The sequence below is a fragment of the Narcine bancroftii genome, unplaced genomic scaffold (assembly GCF_036971445.1).
Source record: "Narcine bancroftii isolate sNarBan1 unplaced genomic scaffold, sNarBan1.hap1 Scaffold_248, whole genome shotgun sequence".
Lineage (NCBI taxonomy): Eukaryota > Metazoa > Chordata > Chondrichthyes > Torpediniformes > Narcinidae > Narcine > Narcine bancroftii.
Window position 1 is genome coordinate 299,704 of NW_027211983.1, and position 23,692 is coordinate 323,395.

At 50.3% G+C, this 23,692-nt stretch overlaps 1 protein-coding gene across 1 annotated transcript; it reads right to left on the reverse strand.

Moving 5' to 3' along the window:
• Positions 1–684: 684 nt before the first annotated feature.
• On the reverse strand, positions 685–23,153 carry LOC138750746 (uncharacterized). Its single transcript, XM_069912865.1, has 4 exons — positions 22,640–23,153; positions 22,436–22,556; positions 20,163–20,455; positions 685–3,883 (listed from the first exon to the last, which is right to left on the reverse strand). The coding sequence occupies exons 1-4, from the start codon at positions 23,151–23,153 to the stop codon at positions 936–938; spliced, it is 3,876 nt and encodes a 1,291-aa protein (XP_069768966.1). The 3' UTR covers positions 685–935.
• Positions 23,154–23,692: the final 539 nt, after the last annotated feature.

A 23,692-nucleotide genomic window follows, 5' to 3' on the forward strand; every position in this document is an offset into this window, starting at 1 on the left:
GAAGGAAATGTCTGAGCCCCCTAGGGGGAAGGAGTGTCTGACCTTCTGCAGGGGCGGGGAGACCGAGGTAGAGGGGACAGAGTGGGAGGGAAACATAGCAGGGTATGGTACAGAGGAGACAGAGAAGGGAGAGAAAGTGAGAAGGAAGGAGGGGGGGGAGAGGAAGAATGGGAGAGAGGGAGAGGAAGAGAAGAAGATGGAGAATGGGGAGAGGGAGGAGAAGGGGAGAGGGAGGAGAAGGGGAGAGGGAGGAGAAGGGGAGAGGGAGGAGGGGGGAAGGGGAGAGAAGTAGAATGAGGGAGGAAAGAGAGAGAGGGGAAGAGGAGAGTGGGGAGAGGGAGGAGAAGGGGAGAGTGAGGAGAGGGAGAAAGGGGTAGAAGGAGAAAGGGGGAGAGGGAACAGTTTGACCGCATTTGGGGAGAGGAGGGGAGGGGGGTAAGGGTGGAGGGGAGAGGGGCAGTCTGACTCCTCTCAGAGTGGGAGGAGGGGGGAAAGGGGGAGAAGGAGGAGGGGAGAGGGGACAATTTGACCCCACTTGGAGAGGGGGGAAAGGAAGGAGGGGAGAGGGGACAATTTGACCCCATTCGGAGGAGAGTGTGTGAGCCCCTCGGAGTGGGGGAGGGGAGGTTCTGTGCAACCTCTCCCCTGACAACATTCGAGCAGTAAACACGCAGGCACACAGAGTGAGTTGGGAACTCATCGTGTTCAATGTTGACGGGACCGTTCCGTTAACGTACAGAGCGCAGGAACAATACAAACACATCCCCCTCCACATCAAACCCACTGCCACACCCCAATGCCCCGCACTGTAAACCCACACTCTCTGGGATCCAACCGAGCAGAGAGAGGGAGCGGGAATGAGGGGATGGCAGGAGAAGGCAACAGAGGGTAAGAGAGAGGGTGGGAGAGGAAAAGCATGGAAAAGCTCCCCACCATCATTCCCCAGCCCCCAGAGAGTCCGTTTCCACTGACAGGACCCCAGCCTCAGGCCTGGCTCTAGCAGGGTCCTGTCGCACAGTGAGAGTCCACGACTCAGCAGGGTCCTGTCCTGTGGAGAGGGCCCCAGCCTCAAATCGAGCCCTTGGAGGGCCCTGTTCCGCAGAGAGGGTCCCGGAAGGGACCTTCCCTAGAGAGAGGGCCACAGCAGGGTCCTGTCCCACAGAGAGGACCCTGGAAGGGACCTTCACTACAGAGATGGCCTCAGAGGAAACCTTCCCCTCAGAGAGGGCCACAGCAGTGTCTTGCCCCACAGAGAGGGCCACAGAAGGGTCCTTCCCCACAGAGAAGGCTCCAGTAGGGAGCTTCCCCACAGATAGGGCCCCAGCAGGGTCCTGTTTCGTAGAGAGGGCCACAGAAGAGTCCCCCACAGAGAGGGCCCCAGCAGAGAGGGCCACAGAAGGGTCCTGTTCTGCAGAGAAGGCCACAGAAGAGACCCCCACAGAGAGTGCCCCAGAAGCATCCTGACCCGCAGAGAGGGCCACAGAAGGGTCCTGTCCTGTAGAGAAGGCCCCAGCAGGGTCCTGTCCTACTGTCAGCTCCCTATCCCTGGCTCCTACTGCCCCCTGCCCCACCAGGAAGCCCCCAGCGTCAGAGCCATGCAGCCGGTGGTGCCTGCGCAGGTTTGCCTGCCGGGTGAAGTCCTTGCCGCACAGCAGGCAGGGGTAACGCCAGGCCTGGGGTGGTGAGGAGGTGGAGGGGCTAGAATAGGGCAGGGGGAAGGTTGGGTGGAGGCGAAGGTGGCGTCTCAGGGCGGCCCGCCCCTCCAGCACAGCTGGGCACAGGCCACAGCGCTCCTGGGCATGGGAGCGCTCATGCTTGCGCAGGCCGGAGCTGAGAGCAAAGGCCTTACCGCAGCGCTGGCAGCGGTAGGGCCTCTCGCCAGTGTGCGTCCGCCGGTGCTTGGTGAGGCTGGCTCGCTCGGTGAAGGCCTTGCCACAGTCAGGACAAGGGTGGGGCCGCTCACCGCTGTGCGTCAGCCGGTGGCGCTTGAGGTCCCAGGAGGCGGCAAAGGCCTTGCCACAGTCCGGACATGGGTGGGGCCGCTCACCGGTGTGAGTGCGCCGGTGGAGGGCCAGATCAGCTGGCTGCCGAAAGCGCTTTGCACACTGGTCACAGGGGTACGGCCGAAGGCCGGCGTGGCCACGCTGGTGCCGGCTGAAGGAGGAGGGATCAGCGAAGAGGAGGCCACAGGCAGCACACAGGAAGGGGCGCTCACCCGAGTGAGTGCGCCGGTGACTGCGCCAGGATGAGCGCTGGGTGAAGGCCTTGCCACACTCTGGGCAGCGGTAGGGCTTGGCAGCCGCGTGGATGCGCTGGTGGCAGGTGAGGGAGGACAGGCGGGAGTAGGCCTTACCGCAGGATGGGCAGAGGTAGGGGCGCTCGCCAGTGTGCTGCCGCACGTGGTTGCGCAGATCTTTCAGCTCCACATAAGTCTTGCCACAGGTTGGGCAGGCATGTGGCCGGCGGCCAGAGTGCACCCGCCGGTGCTTGCGGCAGACGGATGGATCAGCGAAGGTCTTATCGCAGTCGGTGCAGATGTATGGCCGCTCGCCAGTGTGGCTGCGTTCATGGACCCGCAGCCGGGCAGCGCTGGAGCAGGCCTTGCCGCAACGGGGGCAGGCGAAGGGGCGGCCGGCGCCATGGGCCCGCAGGGCATGGGCGCGTAAGCAGACGGGTCGGGCAAACGCACGGCCGCACTCAGGACAGACATAGGGCTTCTCACCAGTGTGCGAGCGGTGGTGGGCCCGCAGCTCACCCGCTGTGCGGTAAGCCTTGGGACAGAGGGGGCATGGGAAGCGGCGGGGGGCGCGGGAGCGACGGGATGGAGCAGAATCGGCTAGTAGGCTGTCCGTCATATTGCCGCCCACTTCTTCCCCTGTGGTGGCCATTTTGAGTTCGCCCTCAGCGGCCATTTTGAGGGCACCAACAGCCATCTTGAATTCATCCTCTGCGGCCATCTTGAGGGCACCCTCAACAGCCATTTTGAATTCATCTTCTGCAGCCATCTTGAGTTTACCGTCAACAGCCTCCTTGACTTCATCCTTTACAGCCATCTTGAATTTATCATTATCAGCCATCTTTAATTCATCATCAACGGCCATCTTGAATTCATCCTCTGCAGCCATCTTGACGGCACCCGCATCAGCCATTTTATTGCTCCCAGTCACCACCGCATACCCCTCATCAGTTGACTTGAGCTCATCTTCGACCACTACCACCTCGACGTCCCCCCAACCCATATTTTCAAGCTCACTGGCCGTCTCACAGAATCCATCAGCTGTGCTCACCCTGGGAGCCATGTCATTGGTCCCATCAGCCACTGTGCCACTTCCAGCCATCGTGTCAGCCCCGGAAGCCGCCTGGATATTGCCACCAGAGGCCACTTTGTTGATCCGGGTGGGATTCTTGCATTCACCCCTGGCACCCCTCTTGGGTGCACCCCGAAAGGCCATCTTCTTGGCCTCAGTGGCCATCTTTTCATCCCTGGTGGCCATCTTGATTTCACCCCCTGCCCTCTTGAGTGAACCACGGGTAGCCATTTTGTTGGTCCTGGTGGCCATCTTGAGCTCACTCCCAGAAGCCATCTTTCTGGCCCCCGCTACATCCTCCCCACTCACTGTCCTTCCGGGTCCTGCGGCCCCACTGCTGCCACTGTCAGCCTCCGCCGGGGTCCCTGAACTGCCCCCAGCGACCGGCCTGCCCTGGGTCTGGGTCGAGTGCCGAACCGGCCACCTGCCTCCTCCTCTGCTGCTGTGCCCAGGGGGGTGGGTCCCCCAGGCATGTCGGCGGTGGGGGCTGGAGGTGCATCGGGCTCGATTGGGTGGGTCGGTTGCCTCTCTTCCCCGCAAGGCCATGGGCGCCGGGTGGAGAGTCCTCCGCAATCCTGTGGGCGAAAGACGGAGGGTTAGCAATGGGGAGAGAGGGAGAGGGGTCACATCCTGAGTCAAAGGGTCAAGTCTTGGGTTGTAGGGTCACATCCTGGGTCAAAGGATCTCACAGGTCACATCCTTGGTGATAGGGTGACAATGGGGGTCACATCTTGGATCACCGGGTCACATCTAGGTCATAGGGGTTCACCAGGTCACATCTCGGGTCACAGGATCACATTGGGGACTCCAGGTCACTTTATGGATCAAAGGGTCACATCCTGGGTCATAGGGTCACATTGAGGTTACCAGGTCACATCTAGAGTCACAGCCCATGACAAAGTGTCACATTTACAAGTAGATGAAGTGTATAAGGAGCAAAATTGGTTCCTGAGAGGATCAGAGTGGTCAACGATGTGTGGAGCTTCACGAAATGAGGGGAAGATCTTACACAATTTTATGCATCAGTATTTACTCAGGAATCTGGCCTCATGGATAAGGAAGGAAGGGAAACAAACAGAAGGGCCATGGAGCAGATGGAGATTAAGGAGGAAGAGACGAAGCTGCCTTACAGTGAATAAAGGTAGAAAAATCCCTGGGCCGGATACACTGGACCTTGAGGGAGACGAGTGTAGAAATTCTCGGGGCCCTGGATGATCTATTAGCCATGGGTGAGGTTCCAGAGGATTGGAGGGCAGCTTGTGTTGTTCCGTTGTTTAAGAAAGGCTCCACAAATAAACCAGGAAATTATAGGCCAGTTAGCCTGATGCCAGTGGTGGGTAAATTATTAGGAGTTCTGAGAGATTGGATATAGAGATGGTTGGACAGCCAAGGGCTGATTAAGGACAGTCAGCATGGCTTTGTACTTGATAGGTTGTGTTTAACAAATCTTGTAGAGTTTTTCGAGGAGGTTACCAAGAAGGTAGATGATGGAAAGGCCTTGGATGATGTCTACATGTACTTTAGTAAAACCTTCGACAAGGTCCCACATGGGAGGCTAGTTCAGAGATTCAGACACTGGGTATCCGCGGAGAGGTTATAAACTGGATTTGAAATTGGCTGTGTGGGAGAAGCCAGAGAACAGTAGTGGATGATGCTTCTCAGACTCCTTCAGGGATCGGTGCTGGGACCATCGTTGTTTGTCATCGATATCAATGATCTGGATGATCATGTGATGAATCGGATCAGCAAGTTTGCAGATGACACTGAGAATGGAGGTGTTGTGGACAGAGAGGAAAGTTTTCAAACGTGCAGGGGGATCTGGACCAGCTGGGAGAATGGGCCAGTAAATGACAGATGGAGTTTAGTGCAGACAAGAGGTGATGCATTTTGGAAGGACAGACCAAGGTAGGAGATACACAGTAAATGGTTGGGCACTGAGGAGTGCGGAGGAGCAGAGGGATCTGGGAATATAGGTACATAATTCCCTGAAAGTGGCATCACAGATGGACAGGGTTGTAAAAAGAGCTTTTGGAACATTGGCCTTCATAAATCAAAGTATTGAGTACAGGAGCTGGGATGTGATGGTAAAGTTGTATAAAACACTGGTGAGGCCAAATTTGGAGTATTGAGTGCAGTTCTGGGTGCCTAACTACATGAAAGATATTAATAAGATGGAAAGAGTGCAGAGATTTACTCGGATGTTGCCTGGATTTCAGGGACTGAGTTACAGGGGAAGGTTAAACAGTTTCAGGACTTTATTCCCTGGAGCATAGAAGCATGAGGGAAGATTTGATCGAGGTTTACAAGATTATGAGGGGTGTACACAGAGTGGATGCGAGTAGGGTTTTCCCACTTAGATTGGGAAGATAAATACGAGATGTCATAGTTTTAAGATGAAGGGGAAAAGGTTTGGGGGAACATGAGGGGGGAAATTCTTCACTCAGAGTGTTGGTGGGAGGGTATCTGACATGGTGTACATGGGCTCGATCATGTGTTTTAAGAATAAATTAGATCGAAACATGGATGGGAGAGGCCTGGAGGGTTATGGAATGGGAGCAGGTCAGTGGGACTAGCGAGATGATGGTCGGCACAGACTAGAAGGGCCAAATGACCTGCTTTCTATGCTGTCTCATTCTATGGTTCTATCTGGGGCCACATCCAGTTCACCAAGTCAAACATTTACCCAGGGTCTCATTTGAGGTCACCAGGTCACATTCCGGGGCACAGGGTCACATCCTTAGTCATAAGGTCAAGTTCCGGGTCACAGATGAACTCCAGACCATTCAGGAGGCCTAGAAGGCAATAGACAGGGATGCTATCACACCGAGAAGGCAGGTGGAAGGTCACTGGGCATCAGGAGATTGGTACAGGCACGCAGCGCCAGGTACCCCTGTGGCCATTCCCCTCAACAACACGTATACCATACCCCCTCCCCCCCACGCCCTGCCATGCATACTGGTAAGGGGGATGTCCCTGACAGCAGCAAGACCAATAGCGCTGTGGTCAGCCCGGAACCTCAGAAGAGAAGGGTTAAGTCTGGTGGAGGAATATTCACAGGGGATTTGATAGTCTGGAGAATATACAGCTGCAAGAGACTCCAGGATAATGTGTTACCTCCTGTGATCTCTCAGATTCAATAGAGAATAGGTGCAGGAGTAGGCCATTCGGCCCTTCGAATTAGCACAGCCATTCACTGTGATTGTGGCTGATCGTCCATGGTCAGTACCCCGTCCAGCCTTCTCCCCCGATCCCTGGACTCTGTTCTCTTTAAGAGCTCTATCTAACTCTTTCTTGAAAGCCTCCCCTGCCTTCTGAGGCAGAACATTCCACAGATCCACTGCTCTCTGAGTGAAAAATTTCTCCCTCCACCCCATTCCCAATGGCCTATCCCTTGTTCTTAATCTGTGGCCTCTGGTTCTGGACTCCCCCCACATCAGGAACATGTTTCCTTTCTCTAGCACAGTGGTTCTCAACCTTTTTCTTTTCACCCACATCCCACTTTAAGTATTCCCTAAACCATCAGTGCTCTGTGATTAGCAAGGGATTGCGTAAGATGGTCTGTAGGTGGAAAGAAAATGTTTGAAACCCACTGTTTTAATTGTACTTCATTGACTCGTTATGTGCACAGTTTCATAACTCCAAAGGAAATGGGCCAATTACATTTTTTCTCAAACAAAATATTTCAGTAACAATTGGGTCAAGAGCAGTGATTCTCAACCTTCCCTTCCCACTCACAGACCACCTTAAGCGATCCTTTACTAATCACAGAGCACGATGGCATAGTGGTCTGTGAGTGGAAAGCAAAAGGTTGAGAACCACTGCTCCAGTGTGTCCAATCCTTTCATAATCTGATATGTTTCAATCAGATCCCCTCTCATCCTTTTAAATTTTAATGTATACAAGGCCAGTCATTCCAATCTTTCAACATCGGAAAGTCCCGCCATCCCGGGAATTAACCTCGTGAACTCCCTCAACAGCAAGAAAGTCCTTTCTCAGAGCTGGAGACCAGAATTGCATGCAATACTCCAGGTGCGGTCTCCCCAGGGTCCTGTCCAACTGCAGGAGGACCTTGCTGCTCCTATACACCATTCCCCTTGTTATGAAGGCCAATGTGCCATTAGCTTTCTCCACTGCCTGCTGTCCCTGCATGCTTACTTTCAGTGACTGAAGAATAAGGAACCCAGATCTTGTCGTCTTTCCCCCTTTCCTGTTGACACTCTTCAGATCGTAATCTACCTTCCTGTTCTTGCCACCAAAGTGGATCTCCTCACCTTCATGCCCATTAAACTGGATCAGCCCACTCACCCAATCCCTGCATTCTCATAGCGACCTCCTCGCATTTCACACTGCCACCCAGCTTTGTGTCATTTGCAAATTTGTTAAAATGTTACCTTTAATCCCTTCATCTAAATCATTACTGGATATTGTAAATAGCCGAGGCCCAGCTCTGAGCCTGCCATTCGGAAAGGGACCCGTTAATCCCTACTCTTTGCTTCCTGTCTGCCAACCAATTTTCTCTCTATGTCAATACCCTGCCCCCAAAACCATGTGCTCTCAATTTGCCCACTAATCTCCTATGTGGGACCTTATCAAAGGCTTTCTGAAAGTCCAGGTTCTCTACATCCACTGGCTCTCCCTTGTCCATTTTCATAGTTACATCCTCAAAATATTTCAGAAGATTTCCCCTTCGTAAATCCATGCTGACTCCAGCATATTTCCCACCACTGACGTCAGGATAACTGGTCGATACGATAATTCCCAGTTTTCTCTCTCCCTCCTCCCTTAAAAAGTGGGACATGAGCTACCGTCCAATCCGCAGGATCTGATCCTGAATCTAGAGAACATTGGACAAAGATTACCAATGCATCCACGATTTCTAGAGCCATCTGCTTAAGTATCCTGGGATACAGACCATCAGGCCCTGGGGATTTATCAGCCTCAGTCCCATCGGTCTACCCAACACCGTTTTCTGCCTAATGTGAATTTCTTTCAGTTCCTCCATTACCCTTGGACCTCTGTCCACTATTACATCTGGGAAATTGTTTGTGTCTTCCATACTGAAGCAAAGAATTTGTTCAACTGGTCATAATGCTCACAGAACACTACATCACAGTGCAGGCCCTTCAGCCCTTGATGTTGTGCTGACCCATATATTCCTACCAAAAACAAAATCTAAACCCTCCCTACCCCGTAACCCTGTATTTTTCCTCCATCCATGTGTCTGTCTAAGAGTCTCCTAAATGCCTCCAATGTTCCAGCCTCCACCACCATCCCAGACAAGGCATTCCAGGCCCCCACAACTCTGTAAAAAACTTCCCCCTGTCGTCTCCCCTAAACATCCCTTCCTCCACTTTGTACACACATCCTCTGGTGTTTGCTGATCCTGCCCTGGGAAACAGGTGCTGACTGTCCACCCTATCGATGCCTCTCAGAATCTTGTCGACCTCTTTCAAGTCTCCTCTCATCCTTCTGTATTCCAAAGAGAAAAGTCTCAGCTCTGTTGCCTCATAAGACTCGTTTCCCAATCTAGGCAATGTCCTGGTGAATCTCCTCTGCCCCCTCTCCATAGCTTCCACATCCTTCCTGTAATGAGGTGACCAGAACTGAACAAAATTCTCCAAGTGTGGTCTCACCAGAGATTTGTAGAGTTGTAATGTGACTCCTGAACTCAATCCCTTGACTAATGAATCCCAGCGACCCACAGGCCTTCTTAATGATCCTATCAACCTGCGCAGCGACCTTGAGGGATGTAGGGATCTGGACACCAAGATCCCTCTGTTCATCCACACTCCAGAGTAACCAACCATGAACCCTGGGCTCAGGCTCCTGGTTTGTCCTTCCAAAGTACATCGTCTCACACTCGTCCGGATTGAACTCCATCTGCCACTTTCCTGCTCAACTCTGTCTCCTGTCGATATCCTCTCGTAACCTTCGACAACCTTCAGCTCCATCACACAACTCCTCCAACCTTCGTGTCATCTACAAAATCACTGACCCATCCATCTGCCTCTTCACCTGGGTCATTTATAAGAATCACAGGTGGGGGGGGAGGGGTCCCAGAACAGATCCCTGCAACCCCTCCACTAGTCTCTGACTTCCAGGCAGAGAACTTTCTTTCTACCTCTACTCTCTGCTTTCTTCCTACAAGCCAATTTTTTTATACACATGGCCAAGGTTCCACTGATTCCACGCCTCATGATTTTCTGAGTGAGTCTCTCGTGGGAGACCTTATCAAATGCCTCACGAAAATCCATGTAGACCACACCTCAATCATTCAGATCATCACGAACAGGTCATGAAATTATTTGTTTTGCATCATCACAGTGCAAACATTTCTATAAACCACCTTACAACAATAAACCACCAGGTGTACAGAGATGCAGTTACTAAGGGAGCGAATTAGGGACATGGAGTTGCAGATTGATGACCTGCGGCTTGTAAGGGAGAGTGAGGAGTTAATCGACTCAACTTTCAGGGCGATAAATACTCCAGAACCCGTGTCAGGTAAGTGGGAAACCGTTAGGGTGGGGGGGGGGGGGGGGGGGGAAGAAGAAAGCGAGAAAAACGGAGAGCACACCACTGACTATCCCACTGAGCAACAGTTATGTTGTGTTGGATTCTGTTGAGGGAGATGACCAGTCAGAAAATGGCCACGGGCACCAGGTCAATGGCAATGAGCCTGGCAGAGTGGTGCAAAAGAAAAGGAAAAGGAGAAATGCAGTAGTTATTGGGGACTCCATTGTCAGGGGAACAGACAGGTACCAGATAAGTATACCCGCATGGTGTGCTGCCTCCCTGGTGCAAGGGTATGAGATATCACAAATCGGGTCCAAAATATTCTGAGAGGAGAGGGAGAGCAGCCTGATGTCTTGGTACATGTGGGTACAAACGACAATGACAAGAAAAGGGAGGAGGTAATGAAAAGGGATTACAGTGAGCTGGGACGAAAGCTGAAAGACAGGAACGCTAGGGTGGTGATCTCGGGATTACTACCTGTTCCAAATGCAAGTGATGAAAAGAGTGTAAGGATAAGGAAAATGAACGTGTAGCTGAGGTGCTGGTGTACAGGGCAAGGATTTGGCTTCTTGGATCATTGGGATCTCTTTTGGGGAAGGCATGATCTTTACAAGAGGGACGGGTTGCACCTAAATCCAAAAGATGTCAACATTTTGGCAAGTATGTTTGGTACAGAAGTGGGGCAAGGTTTAAACTAATTTGGCAGAGGTATGGGAACAAGAGTGATAGGGAAAAGGGTAGGGAAGATCAAGTAATGGCCAGGAAAAGTAAAATAGGAAAAGTAATGTTGGGAGGAGAAAGTAAAAAATCAGATGGTGCAGTGAGTTTTAGGGTCAAAGATAGTCTTAAGAAAATTACAAAGAAAAATAGTGGGCAGAAAAATCAAAAGAAAAGGTTACAGAAGTCACTAGATATTAAAAGGACAAAGAGCATAAGGGCACTATATCTGAATGCCCGCAGAATTAGAAATAAGGTTAGTGAACTTGAGGCGCAAATCGGTACCCATGCCTATGATTTGGTAGCCATCACAGAAACATGGCTAGAAGGTGACCCTAAATGGGAATTAAACTTTCAAGGATATGGTGCAAAGAGATAGACAGGATGGTAAGGGAGGTGGAGTTGCACTTTTAATCAAAGAGGAGCTCCAGGCAGTAGTGAGGGATGATATAAGATCTAAAGAGCATAATGTTGAGTCCATTTGGGTAGAGATAAAGAATAACAAAGGGAAAAAATTATTGGTGGGTGTTATCTATCGCCCACCAAATAACAATAGTTTAGTGGCACAGGAAATAAATAGAAAGATAAGTGAGGCATGTAATAATGATACGGCAGTAGTCATGGGGGACTTTAACTTCCACATAGATCAGTTGGTTGTGGGAGTCTGGAAGAGGACTTCATAGAATGCATCCGCGATAGCTTTCTTGAGCAGCATGTTAAGGAACCAACAAGAGAAAATGCTCTCCTGGATCTAGTGCTGTGCATTGAGATAGGTAGAGTAAATGATGTAATAGTGAAAGACCATCTGGGAAATAGCGATCATAGTATGATTGAATTTCTCATTCAGATGGAAGGGGAAATAGTTAGATCTAAAACTAATATATTATGCTTAAACAGGGGTGACTACCATAGGATGAAGGAGGAATTGGGCAGAGTGGACTGGGAGCACAGGCTAATTGATGAAACAGTTGAGGAACAGTGGAAGATTTTCAAAGAAATATTTTGTATTGCTCAACAAAAATATATTCCGGTCAGGAAAAAGGGCAGCAAGGGAGGAAAAAATCAACCGTGGTTAACAAAGGAAACAAAGGAGAGTATAAAATTGAAGGCACAGGTGTACAAAGCTGCAAAGAGCAGTGGGAAACTGGAAGATTGGGATAACTTTAAGAGACAACAAGGGGTTACAAAGCGGGTAATAAGAAATGGGAAAAAGGATTATGAAAGTAAATTGGTACAAAATATAAAAACAGAAAGCAAAAAATTTTATAAATATATAAAACGGCCAGAGTTAACATAGGACCCTTGGAGGATGAGAAAAGAGAACTGGTAGCAAAAAATGATGAAATGGCCGAGGCATTGAACAAATATTTTGTGTCAGTCTTCACAGTGGAAGACACGTCCAGCATGCCCAAGTGCGGAGTTAAGGATTCGAATGTTGGGGAGGGCCTTGATAAAAGAGTTGTTACAAAGGAAGTAGTGATGGAGAAACTAATGGGACTAAAGCCAGACAAATCACCTGGTCCTGATGATATGCATCCAAGCGTTCTGAAGGAAATGGCAGAAGTTATAGTTGATGCATTGGTGGTCATATACAAAAATTCCTTGGATTCTGGAAATTATCGGCCAATTAGCTTGACGTCTGTAGTTGGAAAAATGCTTGAAGCCGTCATTAAATATGAAATAGTGAACCTTTTGGAACGTAAGGGTTCAATCAGGCAGACGCAGCATGGTTTTAGAAAGGGAAGATTTTGTTTGACAAACTTGTTAGGATTCATTGAGGATATAATGGGTGCAGTGGATAGAGGGGAACAGGTTGATGTTGTATATTTAGATTTCCAGAAAGCGTTTGATAAGGTGCCTCACAAGAGGCTTATCAGTAAGTTACAGGAAAGTGGAGTCCGGGGAAGTATATTGGACTGGATTGAAAATTGGTTGTCTGACAGGAGGCAGAGAGTCGGGATAAATGGGAGTTTTTCAGGTTGGCAGAGAGTGGTAAGTGGGGTGCCGCAGGGGTCAGTGTTAGGCCCACAACTGTTCATCATTTACATTGATGACTTGGAGGAGGGGACAAAATGTGGTGCAGCCAAATTTGCGAATGACACCAAATTGAGTGGAAGAGCAAATTGTAATGAGGATGCGGAGAGTCTGCAGAGGGATATAGTTAAGCTGGATGAGTGGGCAAAGGTCTGGCAGATGGAGTACAATGTTAGTAAGTGTGAGGTTATCCACTTTGGCAAGAAAAATAAAAAAGCTGAATATTATTTAAAGGGTGAAAAACTACAGCATGCTGTTGTGCAGAGGGACTTGGGAGTGCTTGTGCATGAATCGCAAAAAGTTAGGTTGTAGGTGCAGCAGGTTATTAAGAAGGCAAATGGAATGTTGGCCTTCATCGCTAGAGGAATTGAATTCAGGAGTAGGGAGGTCATGTTGCAACTGGAGTACTGGACACAGTTCTGGTCTCCATATTTGAGGAAGGATATACTGGCTTTGGAGACGGTCCAGAGGAGGTTTACTAGGTTGATCCCTGGGATGAAGGGGTTGACTTATGATGAAAGATTAAATCGTCTAGGATTGTATTCGCTCAAGTTCAGAAGAATAAGGAGATCTTATAGAAACATATAGAATTATGAAGGGTATGGATAGGATAGATGTAGGAAGATTTTTTGAGCTGGCCGGGGAAACTAAAATGAGAGGACACAGTCTCAAGATTCGGGGGAGTAGATTTAGGACAGAGATGAGGAAAAATAGTTTTTCCCAGAGAGTAGTGAATGTTTTGAATTCTCTAACCAGGGAAGTGGTTGAGGCTGCATCATTAAACATATTTAAAATTCGGTTAGATAAATTTTTACATGATAGAGGAATTAGGGGATATGGGGAGAAGGCAGGTAGGTGGAGTTAGGTCATAAATTAGATCAGCCATGATCGTATTGAATGGCGGAGCAGGCTCGATGGGCCATTTTCGGCCTACTCCTGTTCCTACTTCCTATGTTCCTAAATAGATTTGGGGAGGGTGAGCAGCCAGAGGTCGTGGTACATATTGGTACCAATGACACAGGCATTGAGGTAGAGGTCCTGCAAAGGAAATTTAGGGAGTTCGGAAGGGCCTCCAAGGTGGGAATTTCTGGATTGCTCCCAGCGCCACGAGCTGGGGAAGGTCAGAACAGGAAGATGGTGCAGACAATCGTGAGGCTAAGGAGATGGCGCAGGGCTTCATGTTCTTGGATTATTGGAACCATTCCTGGTGGGAAGGGATAATCTGCACAAGTGGAACAGGTTGCACCTGAACTGGAGGGGAACCGATATCCCAGCAGGGAGGTTGGCTAATGCTGTTGGAATGGAGGAGGGTAGGGGTTTAACCTAGATTGGATGGGGGGGGTGGGAACCAAAGTGAAGAGGTGGTTGGTGCACAAATAGTGACAGCTGGTAGAGTTTGTGCAGGACAGGCAGCAGGCCAAAGTCACAGCCATGAGTTGCAATGCCACAAGGACACAGAGTCTAATGCCATGGTTTTCAAACCTCTTTCTTTCCACTCACATCCCACTTTGTAATCCCTCTGCCATCGGTGCTGTGATTAGTAAGGGATCACTTAAGGTGGTCTGTGGGTGGGATTGACGATTGAGAATCACTGCTCTAGACCCAATGGTTAGTGAAATATTTCGCTTGAGAAAAATTGTCATTGGCCCATTTCCTTTTGAATTATGAAACCGTGCACATAATGAGTCAATTAGGTACGATTAAAACAGTGGTTTTCAAACCTTCCCTTCCAACTCACAGACCACGTTCAGCAACCCCTTACTAATCACAGAGCACCAATGGCATCAGGATTACTTAAAGTGGTCTGTGAATGGAAGGGAAAAGGTTGAGAATGAATGGGCTAAAAGTTTTGCATTTAAATGGACACAGTGGATGGCCTTGTAGTACTGCTACAGATGTGGGCATCACCGAGTTGTGGCTAAAGGATGGATGTCTCTGAGAGATGAATGTCCCGGGATGCAGTGTATCAAAGGGATAGGCGGGTAAGCCAAGCAGGATTGTGGCTCTTTTGGCAAGGATCAACATTAAATCGTTAGAAAGAGGGGATGCAGGACCAGAAGATATTGTGGGTGAGACTCAGAAGGCTGCAGATGCTGTGATTATCATAAAACCGCACAGAAATGCTGGAGGAACTCAGCCCGTCTTTTCAGTGTCTGTTGGAGACAGATATATTACTGATGCTTCACAGCCAGAAGCAGGAAATCTCAGAGTTCAGGCAGTGTCAGGCAGGGGAGGAATCCAGACCAACACACGGTGTTAATTGGATAGGATAAGGGGAGAGGTGAAAATTTACCCCCCCCCTCACCTTCCCCCAGCTCTGTATCCCCACCCCCTCACCTTCCCCCAGCTCTGTTTCCCTCCCTGCCCTGTCTCCTTTGGCAGACATGATAAATTCTCATATGCCCCCTTATCAAATTCTTGGGGGTCGACATTTCCGAGTATCTGTCCTGGAGCCTCCAAGTCGATGCCATCATGAAGGTTTGCCAGCGGCTATACTTTGTGAGGTGTCTGAGGAGATTCAGTCCGTCACTGAAGACTCTCGTAAACCTCTACAGGTGGACCGTGGAGAGCATTCTGGCCGGTTGCATCACTGCCTGGTCTGGAGGTGCCAACTCTCAGGACAAGAATAAACTCCAGAGGGTTGTGAACTCAGCTGCGACATCACGGGCACCAGACTTCACTCCATCGAGGACGTCTACATGAGGCGGGGTCTTAAAAAAGCAGCCTCTCCCCTCCCCCAGACCAGACCCTCTTCACTCTGCTACCATCGGGGGAAATGTCCAGGAGCCTGAAGATGAGCTCCTCAGCGGCACAAGGACGGCTTCTTCCCCTCTGCCACCAGATTCTTGGATGATCGATGAACGACAGACACTGCCTGACTTTTATTTTTTAGAGTAATGTTGTAAGCTAGTTACAATATGAAAGTTGGCCCCGTTTTGTTGCTGCTGCAAACACCGAGTTTCATGGCTTGTTCATGACAATAAATCCTGATTCTGATCACATCCAATGTGCACCTTTCCTTGGTCTGAATTCCTGCCTCAGCCGGCACTGTCTGAACTCCCATTTCTGCTCATTCTGCTTTATTCCCTGAAGGGCTCAGGCCACAAAACGTCACCCTTGTCTCCCATGGATGCTGAAAGACCGGCTGAATACCTCCAGCATTTCCGTGTGTGCTGAGAAAATATTGTGGGCTAAGAAATGGCAAGGAGGAAAGAAAAATGCACTGTTGGCTGTGAAGATACCAGCCTCCAAACAGTAGCTGGGATGTGGAGAACAATTCGCATCAGTAGACAGAAAAGGCATGTGAGAAGGGCAATGTTGTGGGGAATTTTAACATGCAACCAGGATGGGTCTGGATCTCAGGAGAGAGATTTTGTCGAAAGCTGACGACAGTGGTTTTCAAACTCTCCCTCCCACCAATCTCACATTCCACCTTGAGCAATCCTGATGCCATCGGTGCTCTGATTAGTAAAGGATTGTAGTGGTGTGACAGGTATATTATATATTAGATCTCATTTGAAATGCAAGAGGACACTCAGGCACTGGTGATTTTGCAAAAACAATGAAATTCTTTGCTAAAGAATTTTAAAAAGCAGGTGCAAATGGAGAAGTCGGGTGGGGGGGGGGGTGCGCTCAGGTGCTGACAAGATCTTTTAAAGACTGAGCCTGGAGCCTTAAGAGGGGGTTCACGTGCTTTTGCAAACAGAGAGAGAGAGAAACATGGGATTCTTTGGAGAGAGAGAATTCAGCACCAGCTGGGACTGGAACATGACAAACTGGCAGCTTATTGCAAATCCCATTTTGAAGACGGGTTGTGAGTTCTGAGCTCAGGGTGAAAACCCTTGTCATCCTTACAAGAGGAAATGGCTGGCTAGAGTGTTTCTCCTGACATAAGGAAAACAAGAGGAACTCTGGGTGACCTGGAAGAAGAGGTTATTCTGATGGGGCAAGTTTCTTCAGCAAGACACCGAAGTGACTGATGGAAGTAAATCAGTGTGTGTGTGTCCCCAACGAGCAACAAATCTCTCTCTGAATCCTACAAGAGCAGTAACCATTTAACTTTAAGCACCAACGTCTGGTGAAAATGCATAAATGTTGAATTCTGTGCACAGTATGAGAATTGCCTGATACCAGTGAACTTGGCAGAGTGAGAAGTGAGATTGGACTGTGAATCAAAGAACTTTCCTGAACTTACACACATTACATACACGTGCACTTAGAATTAGAAGGGGGCTGTTAATAGTAATAAGTTAAAGTTTGATCTTGTTTTTATGTTTAGAGAAAATTAAAAGTAACTTTTGTTTAAGTAGTCAGTTGTCTTGGTGAATTTCTATTGCTGCTGGGTTTTGGGGTCCTCTGGGCCCATCACAATTGGAAGAAAAAAGTTTGAAAACCACTGCTTTAATCATATCTGATTGACTCATTATGTGCACAGTTTCAGAGCTCTAAAGGAAATGGGCCAATGACAAGTGTCCTCAAGCAAAATATTTCACTAACAATTGGGTCTAGAGCAGCAGGTCTCAACCTTCCCTTCCTGCTCACATCCCACCTTGAGCAATCCCTTACTAACCACCAATGGCATAGGGATTGCTTAAGGTGGAATGTAAGTTTAGGAGGGCAGTTTGAAAAGCAACGGCCTGTGCGCTGCTTTTTAGAGCAACTTGTTGATGAGGCCAAGAGGGGAGCGGCTGCACTGGATTGGATGTTGCATTAATGGACCCAGGGATGAGTAGAGTTTAAGAGCAACGGAAGCATGGGAGGGGGCAGGGCAGTGATCACAATAGGATTGAGTTCAATTTGAGATTTCACACAGAGAAACAAAAGACAGATGTGTCGGTTTTTCAGTGAAGCAGAGGGAATTAGAGTGGCATGAGAGAGGAACTGGCCAGTGGATTGGAGGTGGGGGGGCCTGGTAGGGAGGATGGCAGAGCAGCAATGGATGGAGTTTCTGCAAGAAATAGGAAAGGTACAGGATAAATACAGGCCAAAAAAGGAGATATTCAAATGGAAAAAATGTCCCCACTGTGAGTGGCAAGGAAAGTCAAAGCCAGCGTGAAAGGGCAGACTAGGAAGCAGAAATTAGTGGGGAGATCGAGGACTGGGAAATTTTTAAGAACTTGTGGAAGGTAGCTGAAAGCTCAGAAGGGAACAAGTGGAGTATGAAAGTAGGCACAAACAATATCAAAGCAGATTCATAAAGCTTCTTTAAGTATAACATTTTAGATTCAGTCGAACAGTAAAGAGGCCCCTTTCGGCCCACGAGCCCATGCTACCCAATTTTCACCCCAATCACGAGATCGAGGAACCAAAACAGGCCATTAGGCCTATTGAATTGCTCCACCACTCCACCCTGAGCTAAACCATTCTCACCTTTAGTTCCAAGTTCCAGCCTTTTCCCCATATCCCTTGATCCCCTGACTCATTAGATTCAAATCAATCTCCCCCAATGATCCGACATCCAGAACCGTATGTAGCAATGAATTCCACAAATCCATGACCCTCCACCTAAAGAAATTTCTCCTCGTCTCTGTTTTAAACTTGTCCCTTCTCATTCTAAGACCATGGCCTCTTGTCCTGGATTCACCTACCAAGGGAAACATCGACTCTGTCCAATCCTTTCAGCACTCGAAATGTTTCTCTGATATCCCCTCTCGTTCTTCTCGACTCCAATGAATACAGTCCAAGAGCTGCTAAACCAGTGGTTCTCAACCTTTTTCTTTCCACTCACTTTAAGTATTCTCTATGCCCCAAGTGCTCTGTGTAAGGGATTGCTTCAGATGGCCTGTGGGTGGGAAGGGAAGGTTTGGAATCACTGCTCTACATCCAAGTACTTGGAGGCACATGACAGGATCGGACAAAGCCAGCACGGTTCCCTGAAAGCAAAATCTTGACTGACAAACCTAATGGAAGATACGGTGGATGTTATGTATTTGGATTTTCTCAAGGCCTTTGTCGAGGTGCCGCACGAGTCAACTTAACAAGGTCAGAGCTCCTGGTATAACAGGAAACGTACTAGCGTGGGGAGAGCACTGGCTGATTGGCAGGAAGCAGAGAGTCAGAATACAGGAATCCTATTCTGGTCGGCCGCCAGTTGCTAGTGGTGTTCCCCAGGGGTCAGGGCCGGGGCCGCTCCTTTTTATGTGATTTGTGGTCAAGTTTGCAGATGATATGAAGGCAGGTGGAGGAGCAGGCAGTGGCGAGGAAATAGGCAGGGCTGCAAAGGACTTGGATTAGAAGAATGGGCAGAGAAATGGTCAATGAGATCCCATGTCAGAAAGTGTACGGTCACTCACTCTGGTAGAAGGAATCATTGCCAGACTATTTTCTAAACGAAGAGAAAACTGAAAGTCCACAGTCGCAAATGGACCTGGGAGTACTCGTGCAGGAGTCTGAAGGTAAACTTGCAGGGGGAGTCAGGGGTGAAGAAGGCAAATGCAATATTGGCGTTCATTTCGAGAATAGAATACAGGAGCAGGAATGTGATGTCGAGGGTTTATACGGGGCTGGAGGGGCCTCACCTGGAGAACGGGGAACAGTTCTGGGCTTCTCGTGGAAGGATGTGCTGGCATTGGACAGGGTTCAGAGGAGGTTCACAAGTATGATTCCGGGAATGAAAGGGTTATCATATGTGGAGCGTTTGACAGCTCTCGGCCTATACTTATTGGAATTGAGGAGCATGGGGGGGGGGGGGTCCTCATTGAAACATTTTGAACTTTGAAAGGCGTGGATAGAGTAGATGTAGAAAGGTTGTTTCCCCACACTGGGAGAGTATCTAACAAGAGGGCACAACCTCAGGATTGAAGGGCGTCTATTTAAATCAGAGATGCGGAGGAATTTCTTCAGCCAGAGGATGGTGAATCTGTGGAATTTCTTGTGGAGGCCGGGCCATTGGGGATATTTAAAGCAGGGATTGATGGGTTCTTGATAAGCCAGGGCATAAAAGGTTATGGGGAAAAGGTCAGGCAGTGGGGCTGAGTGGGAAAATGGATCAGCTCATGATTAAGTGGTGGGTCAGACTGGATGGGCTGAATGAAAATTCCTGCTCCTGTCTTTAGGTCTTATCCAGGTTCATAGGGTCACCCCTGGGGTCAGTCCGGGATTCCTCCACCCATCCCCATTGCCTCCTCTCCCCATTGCCCCAACCTCCCTCATTCTCTTTTCCCCTCCCTTCTCTCCCTAACCCCTATCCCTCCCCCTCCCCACTCTCCCCCACCTATCAACTCCCCCCTACCCATCTCTTCTCTTCCCCCTCTCCTCCTCACCCCTCCTCTCACTCTCCTCTCTACCCCTCCCCTCCATTAGCTCCATCTCTCCCCTTCTACCCCTCTCCCATATACTCTCTCCCCTCTCTCTGCTCCTCACCCCTCCATTCCCCCTCACCCTCCCACCCCTCTATCTCTCTCCCTTCCACCCCTCTCCCATCTCCTCCCTCCCCCTTTTTCTCTGCCTCCCGCCACCGCATCCCCTCCCTCGCCTTCTCTCCTCGTATCTCCTCCGATTGCTTGCTCTCTCTCTCTCTCTCTCACACCCCGCCATCCCATCTACTCCTCGCTCTTTCACCCCCATCCAATTCGACCCCTCTCTCACCGCCGCTCTCCGAGGCTGGCCACCGGAAGTGGAGACGCGGTCCCCGCCACCCTGACTTCCGGCGGAGGAACCAGCCACGGAGAAAGGTTCCGGATCGGCGGGGTGGGGGGTGGATTTGGATTTCGGAGGATAAACCCCGCCCCGGGATTGGAGATAAACCCCCCCCGTGATTGGGGATACCCCCGGGATTGGAGATAAACCCCCCCCCCGTGATTGGGGATACCCCCGGGATTGGAGATAAACCCCCCCCCCCGTGATTGGGGATAAACCCCCCCGGGATTGGGGATACCCCCCTGGATTGGAGATTTAAAAAACCCTGGGATTGGGGATATCCCTCAGGATTGAGGATAACCACCCCCCCTCCATGATTGGAGAAACCCCCCTCAGGGATTGGGGATTAAAAAAAACAGGATTTGGGATAAAAAATCCCTGGGATTCGGGATAAACCCCACCCCCTTCCCCACAGATTGGGAATAACCCCCCTGGGATTCAAGATTACCCCCCCCCCCAGGATTAGGGATTAAACCCTCCCGGAATGGGGATTAAAGCCTTTTTTCAGGCTGAGGTCAAAGAGGTTGGAAGGGTGAGGGGTGTACAATGCTATAGGTCCGAGGGTGATCGGCTACATGCTCAGGGTTGGGGGGGGGGGGAGCTAAGTGGTGGGAACAGGGAGAGGGTTCAGAGGACAGTTGTCGGGGAGATCGTGGGGCGGGGGGCAGCAGGGAGTTCAGAGACCATGGAGGTTGAGAGGTGGAGATGAGTAACCCCCAAGGACTGTCATGGAAAAGTCAAGGTTCTGGGCCCAGCACTGACTCACTGACGTGTGAAACCTCAGAGTCCATTCCTAGCAACCATTTCCTGGAAGAGCAGAGTCAGAGACTCGTATCTGGAACCTCAAACCCAGCCACAAATAACAGACACAAGACTGGCCCCCAGAATTTGATACATCCTCTCAATACATCCCCGGTAGAGAGTGGGGGAGAGAGAGAGAATGGAGAGAGAGGGGTGGGTGGAGGAGGGGAGAGGGGGGGTGACGGGGGGGAGAGGGGGGAGAAAAGGAGGGGAGAGGGGAAGGGGAGAGAGGGGGAGATGGTAGAGAGGATGGAGAGAGGGGGGAAGTTGGAGAAGGTGAGAGGAGGGAGAGAGGGAGGGGAGAGAGGGAGAAGGTATAGAGGTTGGAGAGAGAGGGGAAGTTGGAGGAGGGGAGAGAAAGGGGATAGTGAGGGTGAGAGAGAGAGAGGGGAGAGAAAGGGTGGAGAGAAAGATAGAGAGAGTGTGGGAGAGAGAGGGTAGAGAGAGGGGGAGAGAGAGGAGACAGATGGGGAAAGTGGGTAGGGAAAGAGAGAGAGGGAGAGTAGGGGAGAGGAAAGAGAAAGGGGTGAGAGAGGGGAGACAAGGGGAGAGGGGAGAGACAAAAGAGATAAAGGAGGAGAGGGGAAGAGTAAGAGGGAAGAGAGAGAGAGGGAAGCAAGGAGAAAGGGGGAGAGAGAGGGGACAAAAAGGGGGAGAGACAAGGAAAGAGAGGGAGGGGAGGGAGAGAAGGAGGAGACAGAGTGGGAGAGAGAGGGAGAAAGAAGGGAGAGGAGATCAAAGTTCTCTCTCTCATCCCATCACACACCCCCAGGGTGGGACACAGAGTGAAGCTCCCTCTTCCCTCATCCCGTCACACACTCCCGGGATTGGACAGAGTGAAGCTCCCTCCTCCACCACCACCCCCCCCCCACAATCCCATCACACATTCCCAGGATTGGACACAGAGTGAAGCTCCCTCTCCCCCCATTCCGTCTCACACTCCTGGGGTGGGACACAGAGTGACATTCCCTCTCCTCCCGATATGCTCTATCAATAACTCCAACAACAGTGAGTGAGGCTCTAATACATTTTAGATGGTAATTGGCCTGATTCCATGTGCTCGAATGAAGGACAGGGGGAGGGTGATCGACCTTTATGGCCAGGTCACAAGGAGAGGAGTTAGTAGGGAGTGAGTTATCGGTGGGCGGACCAGCTACCCATACACAGTCATACATACATATTACCACATTCACCCCCTCTTTTAAAACAAAACCCCACCGGGTCAAAATTCTAGAGGGTCAGCCAGTCAGGTGGTCTCCTCTGTCTCTGTGACCTGCGCACTTCTGCCAGTGGTGTCCTGGTCGGTTCTGATGCCGATTGTGTGTCCTGAGGCTGGGGAGGTAGGGGGCAGTCGTGGTGATTGGACCAGCTGGAAGGGGGTCCGGGGTGTGTGGCATGGTGGCTTAGGGTGTGTCACTAACCTGATAGGGGCTGAGTTCACGTTGGGACAGGGGATGGCAAACGGGAATCTGGAGAACTCATCGATGACGTTGAGGAAATAGACGTTCCTGTTGGTCGAGGGCGGGGTCCTCGAAATCGACACTGAGTCGTTCAAAGCGGTGTGTGGCCTTGATGGGATGAGCCTTGTCGGGCCTGAAGAACTGTGGTTTACATTCCCCACAGACCCGACAGTGTCTGGTCAGGGACCTGACGTTCTCGATGCAGTATGGGAGGTTCGGGCTTTTTCACCCTCGTGACCCCAGGGTGGCAGAGGCCATCGTGGAGGGACTGGAGGTGGTCGATGCGCAGTGGCACACCTCCCCTGGGATAGGCCATCTGGGGGATTGTTGAGTTTGCCTGGATATCGTAGTTATAGGTGGAGAGGTCGATTCTCCACCTCGGGATTTTATCATTCTTGATTTTACCCCTCAGTTTTATGTTGAACATGAAGATGATGGCCCATCGGTCCATCAGCAGGGTAAATCTTTTTCCGGCCAGGTAGTGACGCCAGTGGCGCATGGCCTCAACATTCACCTGTGCCTCCTTCTCAACTGAGGGTGCCGTGTCTTGAGGCCATGAAGGGTGCAGGAAAAAAATGCTACTGGCCTGCCCACCTGCTTGATAGTGGCGGCCAGTGCGAAGTTGGAGGCATCGTGCTCCACCTGGACACAACAGGATGGATTCGTCCAAAGCATGCATCGTGGCTTTAGAAATGTCTCCTTTGATTTGGTCGAATGCTGCCCGGGCTTCTGCTGATAAGGTGAAGTTTGTGGACCTTACTAAGTGGTAGGCTTAGTAAGAACCTGCCATCCACGTCAAATGCGGTAAACGAGGAGTCACGTGATGGAGTAGTGGCCGATCGGGGAACTCCAGCCCTCTCCGGAAAAGTTTTAAAAAAACACAGAAAACACAAAGGCACAAACACAAAAATTAAAATAAAGTGAAAGTAAAGGTGGGAAGAAAATGGCAGCAAAGAAAGAAAAGTCGAAAGCAACGGGAAGAAGAGAAGAAGAAAAGACATCGGAAGAAGAAGGTGAAGGCCTTACCTGTCCGAGGAGGCCCGCAGCGGAGAGAGAAGGCCGTTCCCTCAGGTCAGTCGAAGTCCCGAGCTCGGGACTACGAAAATGGCTTGCAGAGCCAAGCAAAAGTGCGCAACCGCGCATGCGCGATTCCTTGCGCATGCACGATGCGCAAGACAAAAAAAACACTGACGGGAGGGGGGACCAGCTGAGGAGTCG

Coding starts and splice junctions, on each gene's coding strand:
- LOC138750746 (XM_069912865.1), bottom strand. CDS start 23,153: ATGCATGCTTTGGACGAATCCATCCTGTTGTGTCCAGGTGGAGCACGA. Junction 22,557..22,639: donor CCCTGACCAGACACTGTCGG/GTCTGTGGGGAA, acceptor TGAACGACTCAG/TGTCGATTTCGAGGACCCCG. Junction 3,884..20,162: donor GCCAGCCTCGGAGAGCGGCG/GTGAGAGAGGGG, acceptor TTTCGCCCACAG/GATTGCGGAGGACTCTCCAC.